The 13,162-nt window shown below is 37.9% G+C and overlaps 1 protein-coding gene across 2 annotated transcripts in view; it reads left to right on the top strand.

Moving 5' to 3' along the window:
- The window catches only part of Nrdc (nardilysin convertase), a 70,716-nt gene that overhangs the window by 25,865 nt on the left and 31,689 nt on the right, over positions 1 to 13,162 (top strand). For both annotated transcript variants that reach the window (XM_057783504.1, XM_057783503.1), the window contains 5 exons: positions 898 to 971; positions 4,527 to 4,622; positions 6,212 to 6,334; positions 10,856 to 10,913; positions 12,089 to 12,162. In XM_057783504.1, the coding sequence (XP_057639487.1) occupies positions 898 to 971; positions 4,527 to 4,622; positions 6,212 to 6,334; positions 10,856 to 10,913; positions 12,089 to 12,162 (425 nt within the window). The remainder of the gene's footprint in view (positions 1 to 897; positions 972 to 4,526; positions 4,623 to 6,211; positions 6,335 to 10,855; positions 10,914 to 12,088; positions 12,163 to 13,162) is intronic.

Genomic DNA, 13,162 nt, shown 5'->3' with positions numbered 1-13,162 from the left:
TCAATATGAAATTCTGATTTTAAGGTCTGTAGTGTCAGCTCGGTGGTTAAGAGCACTTGTTGCTTCCAGGACAGGCCTAAAACTACAGAGAAACCCTGTCCCAAGAAACAACAACAAAAAATAGCACTTGTTGCTCTTGGAGAGCATCCAGCAGCCACACAATGACTTACAACCATTTGTAACTTTAGTTCCAGGGGACTCAACTCTCTCTCCTAACCTCTGTGGACACCAGACACACATGGTACACAAATATGCCATGTAGGCAATATGTATATAGGACGTGTACATACATATGATAAAATCCAAGTAAAACGAAAATTCTAATTTCTGTTTTCTATTTTAGAAATGTTGTAACACTATTAAATGAATAGAGTAAGTTTTGTTTAGTTAATGTATAGAAGTATGAATTTGGTATAAAGATTGTATATTAAATAATTGTGTATTAAAGAGGGCTGGGGTGTTGGGTGTCTATACCGTCAGCTACTTGGAAGGCTGAGGCAGGAGGGTCATGAGTTAAAGGCCAGCCTGGGCATCACAGCAGTATTTCATCTCTTAAGGTGGAGATGTAGCTCAGTGGTAGAGTGGTTTCCTAGCATGTGGGAGGCTGAGGCTGTGAGTTTGTTCCTTAGCACTACAAAGAAAGGGCAGAATGTGGGGCAGGAAACTTCTGAACAGCCTTCAATCTGTGTATTTAGGTCCTGATACTTTTCTGATTGAGTGCTTTATTTCACAAAGGAACAAGGTGTTTTTAGATTTTAAAATAAAGAAACAATAGACTATTATTATTTTGATCTTGTTGGTTTTGAGGTAATTCTCCAATTGAATAAAAATAGTTAGTTAGAGTGGATATCGTTTGATGAAACTGAACAATCCTCGAAACACTGTTTTACTTTTCAGATGGGCCCAGTTTTTCATCCATCCACTAATGATCAGAGATGCGATTGACCGGGAAGTTGAAGCTGTTGACAGTGGTAAGGAAGCTTTTTATGTTTCAGAACAATTTGTTTCTTTTATTCAAACTGGTTGTTAGCGTTTTTTCATTTTTTTCAAAACTAAGTCATTATCTTTACATTTCAAAGGTTAACATTGAAATAGATGCATCATATTTAATCCTGAGGTTGGTAAATATCTCATTCAGGATTGAGTTGCCATGAGCCAAAAGGATACTGGGTTCCTAAAGCTAATGTTAAAGTTCAGTTACTCTCTGTGTATGAAGAGACAATTTCCCTGAGGCTCCATTTTAAGTGTACATATTTACAGTTTGTCCTTTGCTAACCTGGCAATTTTGTGTATTCTTTACGGCTTGAATTTTGTTATAAAAATAACTGTGGTATGTTTGTGGTTGAAGACATTAAATCCCTATCAGGAAGTGCACTTCATTTTACTTTCTCTTAACTTTGGGAATTTATTTGCAATGCTGAAAATCAAATGGGAAACTTTAAGTGGGATTTATTTGTTGCAAAAGAAGATTGTAGGAGAAATCAGTCTTAAACATTAGTTATTTTAAGCTAGTTATGGTGGTATATTCCTCTAATCCCTATACTGGAGAAGCTAATGCAGGAGGATAGACCTGAATTCCTGGGCAGGCTGGGCTACAGTATGAAACCATGTTTCTAAAAAAGAAAAAGGAAAAAAAACCCTCATCCATTTTAATGATAATTCTTATTTTCACTTAAGCAGGTATACTTGCTTACATAATGCAGCCTAGTGGTTGGGGTAAAGAGTATGTTCAAAATGTATTTCTCTATCAAGGGTAAAGGGTGTGTCCAAAACCCATTCATCTGTCAAGTGACAGAGTGTGTTTTCTGAGTGTTCAGATACTTACACTCTATTTTTTCTAATCAACTGGATGTGTTTGCATGTGTACGGTATTAAATACCTGTTGCTGTTGAACAAATTACTAGAAGTCTGGTGGCTTCAATTCAAACAAGTTATTTTCTTGTTGAGGCGGTCTGAAGACTGTTTCTTCAGGACTGCATTTTTGGACTCAAAGGGAGAATCTATTCCTCATTCCTAGGCTATGGCTCCTGTCCCACCTTAGAGACAGCAATGTTGACTCTTCTTTGATCTCTGTTCTTTTTTTTTTTTTTAATATTTATTCATTTATTATGTATACAATATTCTGTCTCTGTGTATGCCTGCAGGCCAGAAGAGGGCACCAGACCTTGTTACAGATGGTTGTGAGCCACCATGTGGTTGCTGGGAATTGAACTCAGGACCTTTGGAAGAGCAGGCAATGCTCTTAACCTCTGAGCCATCTCTCCAGCCCTGATCTCTGTTCTTGACAGTCTTTTTCTGAGGCTCTCATCCCTCACTCTTAAAACCCTCACTGTTATAACAGATCTATTCAAGTAGCCCAGAGTATCCTCTCCTTTTCAGGATTGCCTTTATTCTATCTGCAAAGCCTCTGTTACCATGAAGCTAATAATTTCACACATATCCAGGATCAGGGAATGGACTTCCCTCCAGCACCGCTCCCTTACTGCTATATGCATGTACATATGCACACCTCAGCCAGATGTACACTACTTTTAAAACCATTTCTCTTAGGTTACAGCCACATCTTCATATTTTTACAGAGACGTTTGAGAAAAATATTTATCGTGTTCAAAGAACAAATATATTTTTAGTGTCTTACCTGTATAATTTATAACTAAAGTGTATTCCTGAATGCTGACTTCTGCTAATGTTTCTATTTTTTTCTAGTTTCTTACTGACTGTTACAGTTGTGCCTCAAGTTTTCCTGGCTTTACTCTCAATTGTTGTCAGTTAGTTCTACACATTGGCATAAAGAATGGATTGCTTAAGAATCTAATAGTGTCATATCCCCAGGCTCCGTAAAACTTCTGCAGTGCTTTACTCCATGATAATTAATAATTAGCGTCTACTGAGTACTTCTTTGCATTATTGTCCTTGTTGAAAGTAGGTTAGAGGGTTTGTTCACAGAGAGGCCCAGAGTCAGTAGTTTCCCCAGCTATCTATATTAATTCATGACTGGATGGTCAAGGGCTGTACTCATGTGATCTTTTGTCTTCCTTTTCTCAATGTTGTTCAGTCATATTGTCCTGTCTCTTTATCAGAGGTGCCATATTCTCCTTCCTCCCTTAGAATGTTTTGTACATCCCCATTTATCCTTCTCTTCTTTTACTTAGAAAACTCTCTGAGCTTGTCCTTCAAGCTCAGCTTGAGTTACTTCTCAAGAAGTCTGTCTTTACAGTATCCATCACTAACACAGACATATTTGTTGTTTATTGCTTTTCTCCCCTATGAGAATATAAACTTAGTACAGAGCTTTTATTCACATTTCTGCTTCCAGCTATATTTTTATGGCTGACGAACAGTAGGTGTTCTGTAAATATTTTTTGAAAGACTGTCTTATGTAATCTTACGTAAGAGTGATGTGCTCTTGGTCCTGTTAGGTCTCTTTATGGAATCAGGAAAGTTTGATCGCTTTCTCAGAGTTGCCTGAGTTCAGTGATATAGCTGGGGTTGTTGGCTGTCCTAGTCTGTCTGGACTTCCTTAATAGAACACTCTGGACTCAGGCTTACAGACAGCAATGTACATTTACAGACCATTGTAAAGGCTAAGGAGCCCAGTGTGAAGGCACCAGCAGGTTTGGTGTCTGGCAGGGGCCTGCTTCTTGATTTGTAGATTGCCACCTTTACCTTAATGTCTTCACATAACAGAAAGACAGTGGAGCTCTCTGGGGTCACTTTGTCATTTTGGTTGTGAGCCTTCAATGGCTGAGCCATCTCTCCAGCACTTGGGTCACTTTTCTAAGCACACTGTTTTATTCATGAGGACTCATGACCTAAGCGCTCTAACATTCCCCTCTTTGAAGGCTGTCACATTGGAGATCATTTTTTGTTTGTTTTTTCAAGACAGGATTTCTCTGTGTAACAACCCTCCCTACCTGTCCTGGAACTTGCTCTTAGACCAGGCTGGCCTTGAACTCAGATATCTGCCTGTCTGCTTTCTGTGTGCTGGGATTAAAGGCATGCACCTCTACTGCTGGGCATTAGAGATCAGGTTTTAACATGCAAATTTTGGGGTGATAAAAACATTGAAACTATAGTATTAGCACAGATACTTGTGACTTTAAAGTAATTGTTCTTAACCATCATATATTATTATCAACATAGTTGCTCTGATGATATTTAAACAAAATATATGACTAAGGCCTCAGATCTGAAGACTGATAGATAGAGCATTTTAGTGCTTTCCTTGGGAAATCCTTAGACATAATAACAATGTATCTAGAGCTGAAACATTCAGATCATTAGCTGCATTGCCTCATTTGAAAATAAGAGCAAAACTCTAGAAAGGTGATCAGTTTACTCGGAATGATAGATCAAGTGATAGGACCAAGTTTAGGTCATTGTGTTACCAACTTCAGTTTTATAACATATTTTTAAAGTCAATTTTAGTACCCCTTGCTTCAGTTCTTATTATAAGCTTGAATTTTCAGACAATCAAAAAAATATGAAGTTTCATCTTATTGCAAATGTTTCTTTAAAACTGACAGAATATCAGCTTGCAAGACCTTCTGATGCAAACAGAAAAGAAATGTTGTTTGGAAGCCTCGCTCGACCTGGACATCCTATGGGGAAATTTTTTTGGGGTAAGATACTATAATTTGTTTCTGGATAAAAAAAAAAAATGAGGCCGGGTGGTGGTGGCGCACGCCTTTAATCCCAGCACTCGGGAGGCAGAGGCAGGCGGATCTCTGTGAGTTCGAGACCAGCCTGGTCTACAAGAGTTAGTTCCAGGACAGGCTCCAAAACCACAGAGAAACCCTGTCTCGAAAAACCAAAAAAAAAAAAAAAAAAAAAAAATGAGAACAAGACAAACTGATACAGAGGGTTAGACAGTTGGGTGAGCGCTGCCTGGAAAGCACAAGGCCCTGAATTTGGCCCCCAGAACTGCAGAAAAATGGGTGTGGTGGGTGCATTGTCATTCCTCAGGGAGGTAGAGGCAGGAGGATCTGAAGATCACTGCCATCCTCAACCTATAGGCCAGCCATAAAGGAACAAGTATAACAACAAAATGAAACAAAAACAATAAAATCTACCCACCCAGAATCCCCCAAACAAAAGAAAAATTAATAAGCTGGGATAGCTAAGTGCTTTTACCTTCTAGAGGGCAGCTAGAAAACTTCCAATAGCAAGGTGTGAGCGAGCGTGCTTGTGCTTGTGCTTGCTACTTTAACACTGGGTGTTGCTAGAATAGAATTGGACATTCTGCGAGTGCTGTCTAGGTGCTGATACTGTGCTGGCTGTGTGTGCATTATATGTTGGTTCATAAGAGGTAGGTGCCGTTATAATCGCCATTTAAAGGGAAACATGCTTGGGAAATTGTGTAATTTGCTTAGTTACACAGGTAGTAAATGTTTGATGAGGATTTGAATGTCTGTTTCTCTATTGTAAAGCCTGTACCCCAGCCTGATGTTTCTGTTTATCAACAGACATCAGAAATGGTTTCTCTAATAGTTTTTTTTTTTTTTTTTTTTGGTTTTTTGAGACAGGGTTTCTCTGTGGTTTTGGAGCCTGTCCTGGAACTAGCTCTTGTAGACCAGGCTGGTCTCGAACTCACAGAGATCCGCCTGCCTCTGCCTTCCGAGTGCTGGGATTAAAGGCGTGCGCCACCACCGCCCGGCGTCTCTAATAGTTTTTGAGCTGTGGCCTAATTTTGTTTAACTGGTAAGCTGTTGAAGTGGTATCTGTTTTTCATAATGGCCTTTTATTGTTGGTAGAAACCACTTGTAACCTATTAATGCTGTCATAGCTTGGAGGAGACCAGGATGAGTTGATCTAATCAAAGGCTATTTTATTATACATTCCTGTATCTAATGGGTAACTTTGGCCTTTGGATTTTTATGCTTTATTTTTAAGAATTAGGTAGAATATTAGTAAAATAATTTAGAGAGGAAAAACATAAGTCAATATTAGACTGTTCAGCAAAGAAATTTAGACAGTTACTGTCTGCTGTTGACATTTTTCTAACCATTGATTATTCCTATGTGTCTGTTTCAGAACTGTTTCTTGGCTTATGTTATTTTTACATACCAGCTCAGAATTCTTGAGTTATTTGGATAATTTCCTAGGTCTTTTAAGCTTGTAGGGCCTTCATTGTTGGTGTAGAAGACCTTTTTAAAAAAGTACATTTAGTTGCTTCTATAACTTTTAATATGTATTTATTTTTTTTATGTAGGAAATGCTGAGACACTCAAGCATGAACCAAAGAAGAATAACATTGATACACATTCTAGACTGAGAGAATTCTGGATGCGTTATTACTCTGCCCATTATATGACCTTAGTTGTTCAGTCCAAAGGTAGTATTATCTGTTACATCCTTAAAGTTACTCTGAATTAGTAGGGCTCGAGTTGCAGTTTATTTTTGAAGGTTTGCAGCATTTTGGAGAAACTTGCATAAGAGTCACACAACCTAGAAAATGACAAAAAAAATTAAGAAAAAGATATCTCATGAATGCATAAAATTGATAATAGTTATTTTATTATTTATTATTATAAAATATACACAAATCAACAAAGATAAAATTAATCTAAACTCGGATAAATATACTGTATTATTTGCAGCAGAGAGAAATGTAAACTGATGTTAGATGCTGTATTAAAGCATAGCTACATGGAAGTAATGGTTGTAAGTTACTGCTGGAATAGTTTCTTATTTATTGTTGTGATGGTGACCAGTGCTGTGACATCTACATACAGCACTGCTGACCATGTCCGAATGGACAATTATCTTCTCTAGTAAACTACATTGTAGGGTGTTTTTTTTTTTTTTTCGTTTTTTGCTTTTTTTTTTTTTTTTTTTTTGGTTTTTCGAGACAGGGTTTCTCTGTGGTTTTGGAGCCCGTCCTGGAACTAGCTCTTGTAGACCAGGCTGGTCTCGAACTCACAGAGATCCGCCTGCCTCTGCCTCCCAAGTGCTGGGATTAAAGGCGTGCGCCACCACCGCCCGGCTGCTATTTTTTTAAAAAGGTCTCATGGTACTCACGTAGTTTTTTACTAAATATAATATATATGAAGACTAAAATATGTGTTAATAGGTTGTTCATATTATTGACAAAGCTTCTGTTAAAGAGCTTGATGTTAGTAGTCAGTTTTGGAGACAGTCAAAATTTTATATCGGGTTTAGAAAGATGGTTCAGTAGGCAAATTGCTTGTCATTGTAAGCATGAGGACCTGAGTTCCCATGTAAAAATGCCAAGCACCAGTGTATTGCCTGTAATGTGCTGGAAAGGCAGACAAAGGCAGAGAGCTTGCTGCCCAGCCAGTGTAGCTGAACTTGTAAGTTCCAGGTTCAGTGAGAGACCCTGTCTCAAAAATGCGATGGAGAACAATTGAGAATGACAATGGCATTGACCTCTGACTTCCCTGCATATACACAGTACATGTGCATGAACGCATGCACACACATTCCCATAGAGATAAATTATATGTGGTAGTGTGTGTGTGTGTGTGTGTGTGTGTGTGTGTGTATGTATGTATGTTTTAACTGCCACGGGGTCAACATTTCCACATTGTTCAAGGGTCAGCTGTATTACTTTCATAGGATGTTTGTCTTAATCAGTATGATATATTAGTTGCTCCATTATTTGACATTAATTAAAAACTGGGGTTACATTGATTATTCGGTTAGAGAGCTTGCTGATTCTCAGCATCCATGATGGATGCCTAGCAACCACCTGTAACTATAGCTCCAGGAGCTCTCACACCCTCTTTTGGCCTCCACCAGTACCCACGTACTAGTGCACACAACACACACACGCGCGCACACACACACACACTCCACTATACAGAAATAAAAATAGAATATTTTTTAAAAAATTGAAGGAAATTAAATTTTCAATATGTTACAAAGTTCACAGAAATATAAGATCATCTCATACAAATTCTTTCTCATTGAAATGGGTTTATTTATAGGCTAATCTCAAGTGTCTAAGTATACCAATGTAATTAAAGGCCATCTAGGGTTTTGAGCAGGGCCTCATAGAGCCTTGACCTTCTGGAATTTCAGGCTTGCCTTTTGTGTTTCAGATGACTCAATTTGTGGTTTTATATTTAATACAGATTGATTATAAACTTATAGGGGAAGTTGTTTGTTCATCCTTATTTAAAATCCTATAAGATGATTAAGAGCAGCTCTTAATAATGATAGAAGTATCTTAAATGTACAAGCTTGAAGAATGCTCGTGCTCCTTTCCTCCTGTGCTATTATCATGTGAGTGTCTCATTTAAGAAACCGAGGTAGCAACTGGGCAGTGGTGGCGCACGCCTTTAATCCCAGCATTCAGGAGGCAGAGGCAGGCGGATCTCTGTGAGTTCGAGGCCGGCCTGGTCTACAAGAGCTAGTTCCAGGACTTGCTCCAAAGCAACACAGAGAAACCCTGTCTCAAAAAAACAAATCAAAAACAAAACCAAAAACATCCCCCCCAAAAAAAACAAAACAAAAAAAAAAAAAAGAAGAAGAAGAAGAAACCATGGTAGCTTTCTTTTGTTTTTTTAGGGTTTTAACCATTTTTAGACTTCTCAAAATCACTTGCTAAATCATTCCTTTTGACATTACTTAATGTTTCACGTTCTTTAGAACTGACCCTCACCTGAATGATTTTCCTTCTTAGAAGATTTTGCCAAAACCTCTTCAAAATTGAGATCAACGCTCATAACATATGAAACATTTTCTCACTTTTCAAAATTAATCCACAAATGTGACTCTAAATTTGTAACATACATTGCTGTTTTTAGTATAGAAATTAATTTATAAATTGTTGCAAATTATTTTATGTATATGAAATTTTATTTACCCAGACATTTTGTTTCTTTGTATTCTTTTCCTGTTTGACATGCTGATTAATATTACAGATTTTTGTTTGGTTTTGAGACAGGGTTTCTCTATATAACCCTGGTTGTCCTGTAATTTTCTGTATAGACTGGCCTGGCCTCAAATTCAGAGATCCACCTACCTTAACCTCCCAAGTCTTACTATAAAATTTTCAAATAAACAATAGAATTTTAATTAAAATCACATACAATCTAGATTACATTGATTTTCATGCTTTCTGATTATACTATTTAAATGTCAAATAATTGGGTTTGGGAAGATGGATGGCTCAGTTAGGGAAGAGCTTGTGTCACAGGTTGGAGGGTCTGAGTTTGAATCCCCAGGTACCCATGTAAAAGGCAAGCACAGTGTCTTGCACCTATGATCCCAGCACTAGGGATGCAGGGATGGGGACCCCTGGGGTTTGCTGGCTAGCCTGACTATCTGAATTGGTAAGCTCCAGGTTCAGTGAAGCCATGTTGGAAATGTTAAAGTGGAGGGACTAGGGCTCAGTGGGTTAAGGTACAAGTCTATATGGCAGACCTTCACACACATGACAAATGTCATTAAAAGTAGTTTTTTGAAGGCAAGCAGGAGTAAGTTACAAAAAAAAAATTGGAGAATAATTGAGGAAGACATCAAATGTCAGTCTCTAGTCTCCACTTGTACACACACACACAGAGCCAGCAAAATGGTTCAGCAGATTCAGTACTTTTTGCCAAGCCTGATTTCCTGAGCTCAGTTCTTGGGACCAACATGGTAGAAGGAAAGAACCAATTCCTGCAAGTTGTCTCTGTTCATAGACATTGGTACACATGAATACACACACACAAACACATATGCACACATACACATGCATGCATGCGTGCACAAAATAAATTTAACAAAAATTCAAATATTTGTGTAAATAAAGTAGTTTAGGTTAAATTTAATATTTGATTAGTCTAATTTGTATATATATTTTTATACTTTAATTTCTTTCTCTTTTTTGAAGTACTAGGAATTAAGCTCTGGGTATCTCTCACAATAATCACATGGTCTGCCACTGAGCAAAACCTTGGGCTCATTTATTGAGAGTTATTGGAACTTATGGATCTGGTTGGAACTGACACATACTGTCCTGTGATGGGTTGGTCACTTAGATACATCTGAAGGGTTTTCTTTTTCATCTTGTGTTTTAATAGAAATTTCAAAAGACCAATTACGCAGTTTAGGAAAGGAATCAAAAGTTAGAAATTATCATTGTATTTGTTCTGGTTCTCATTGCTGTGATAAAAGGCTGACAGAAGCAACTTAGGGAAGCTTTTCTTTGGCCTATGAGGGTGGAATTCACTGTGATGGGAATGTGTGCCTGGTCCTCACATCCTCTGCAGACCCGGACTCTCAAAGGCAAAGGCTGCTGCTCACTGACATCCTCCTCTTCACTTTGTTACCCAGTGTAGACCACTCGTTCATGGGATGGGACCACCCACATTCAGATTGGTCTTCCTAAATTAGACCTCACCCACATGCCCAAGATGTGTCTCCTTTGATTCTAAACCCACCCAAGCTGACAATGAAGATGTACCGTGATGCTCATACCTGAATTCTAAAAAAAATTTTAGGGAAAGCTCAGCAAATATAGTATATATATATATATATATATATATATATATATATATATATATATATATATATATATATATCCTGGCAGAGCCTGGAAGCCATGTTAGGATGCCAAAGAGAGAAGGGTTAGTCTGGGGAGATATGTATATTGGAGTGGGTGCAGGAAGGCAGTTGGTGTATTCGTGTCTCTTGCCTCTTCATGCTTGCCTAGTGGTAAACAAAAGTTTTTTTGTTTTTTTAAACTTGGAGTCTAAAAAAGAAGTGGATGTAGTGCAGTTTTCTCATAACTGGTTTACACCAGTCAGTGTTCGCCTAATTCAAATGTGTATAAAAACAGACACCAGCATATCTACAGTTCTTTACAATGACTAACCACATTGTGTGTTCGTTATCCTCATTCAAGAAACCCTGGACACTTTGGAAAAGTGGGTGACGGAGATCTTCTCTCAGATACCGAACAAGTAAGGCAATCACTTTCTGTGAGTTACAAGTCTCCACCATTAGAGAGCTCACCTTTTTGTATGAACCTCAAATGTATCTTTCTTTTGTTTTTTTTTTTTTTTTTTTTTTTTTGAAAAGATCATAAACTGAGATCTAAGGAAGTTTACTAGCTTAGTCAAGATTGTATAGCTTTTGAGTAGAAAAGCTAGGAAACTATTTCCATAGTTCAAAAATTACATGCTTGTAAATTTATAGTAAGCAATAATTCTGGAGGTCTTCCTTTTGCATTTATTTATTTATTTATTTATTTATTTATTTATTTATTTATTTATTTGGTTTTGCGAGACAGGGTTTCTCTGTAGCTTTGGAACCTGTCCTGTAACTAGCTCTTGTAGACCAGACTGGCCTCGAACTCACAGAGATCCGCCTGCCTCTGCCTCCCGAGTGCTGGGATTAAAGGCGTGCGCCACCACTGCCCGGCTTTACTTTTATTTTTTTACTTTTCTGTTATTGTCCAGGGCATTTGGAGCTATGGTAAGAGTTGAGAAGCATGTAATGCACCCCTACGTCTCCTAACGAAGTTTGTTTTGAGAGGTGTTTTGTTTTATTTTTTTTCTTTTCTTTTGTCAGTTGTTTGGAATGTGGAATGTTTTTCTCTATTGAAGAATTATCTTGTAGACAATGGTGATTTTTTTAAAAAGATTTATTATTTATTATTATGTATGCAGGCCAGAAGAGGGCACCAGATCTCATTATAGATGGCCGTGAGCCACCATGTGGTTGCTGGGAACTGAACTCAGGACCTCTGGAAGAGCAGTCAGTGCTCTTAACCGCTGAGCCATCTCTCCAGCCCCAACAATGGTGATATATATCTAATCACTCTGCATATAGTTGTTACATTTAAACAAATTATTTCTAGTACAGCTTTACTAACTAAAGGACTTCTTACAGGAGGAAAGCTATAAGTAGGTGGCACCAAAAGAGGCAGAAATGATAGGGGCAAGGTCCCTCGGGGCAGAGGCAAAGAAAGCAGAGTGCAGTCAGGATTTCTGTCCCTTCGCTCCTGCAAAGAATGCTCTGTAGCCAGCACCGCCCAGAGTAGATGCTTACAAACGTGCCAGTCGCTGAAGTACCTGATGACACTGTCGTAAAGACTTTTCTCAATTAAATCCTAGTGTGTTTGTTCTCTTTACAGTGGGCTACCTAAACCAGACTTTGGCCATTTAACGGATCCTTTTGACACACCAGCTTTTAACAAACTATATAGAGGTTTGTGAACCTAAGGTTTAATATTGCTTGAAATAATTTTAGCATATTTCCTAAAATTCTAGTCTGCCAATTGTCTTTGAAAATGCAAACACAACGGACGTTGTGACTGTTGAAAAGGGACGCATTGGGCTGCCTGGGCTGTTTCCCCCAGATCCCGATTCCTTTTGTTCTGTCTTCTCCCCTCCTTCTTTATTTAACCTTAAGAAAGTAAAAGTAGAAGAGAGAACATCATTTGAAAATTATTTTTTGAAATTTCATTATACCTAATGGTATTTGTTAAATGAAGACATCCTCAGGTGTCGGAACTGGAAGGGCATCTTTAAGTCTTACTAAAGAGAGCCTGTTTTGGCAAATTTCCTTTGATATGTTATAGGTAAATTAACATAAATATTCAAGATTATAAAAATATATACTTACTAAATATATATTTCTAAAAATATATATTTTTAAAATTTGGCACCTGTAGAAAGTACATGATGAGTTGTTACATGATCATATTCTGATTTCCTTTCAATTTGCCAGTGTTACAGAGCCATTTTTATTTTATTTTATTTTTAAATATTTATTTATTATGTGTACAATATTCTGTCTGTATGACTGAAGGCCAGAAGAGGGCGCCAACCTCTTTACAGATGGTTATGAGCCACCATGTGGTTGCTGGGAATTGAACTCAGGACCTTTGGAAGAGCAGGCAATGCTCTTAACCACTGAGCCATCTCTCCAGCCCCCACAGAGCCATTTTTATGTTTTCTCTTTTTTTCTTTGTTCTTTTAATCATGGAATTTCTTTTTCTTTTTTCTTTTTCCAGTTTCTTTTGGTCTTCTCTCTTCTCCTCTACTCCAGTGTCAGTCTCTCCTTGCTTCCTCTGGTCAGCGGGTGTTTTGGCACGCCCGTTCTGCTGCAGGCTTCATCCTGAGAATATTTTCTGCTGTTTCTAGCTTTGGATTTTCTATTTATAGATCCGTATTCTCCAGAAATACTTTAGCCAGTACACACATTT

Source organism: Chionomys nivalis, chromosome 11 (assembly GCF_950005125.1).
Source record: "Chionomys nivalis chromosome 11, mChiNiv1.1, whole genome shotgun sequence".
NCBI classification, from domain to species: domain Eukaryota; kingdom Metazoa; phylum Chordata; class Mammalia; order Rodentia; family Cricetidae; genus Chionomys; species Chionomys nivalis.
This window is presented reverse-complemented; position numbering and strand designations above follow the sequence as displayed.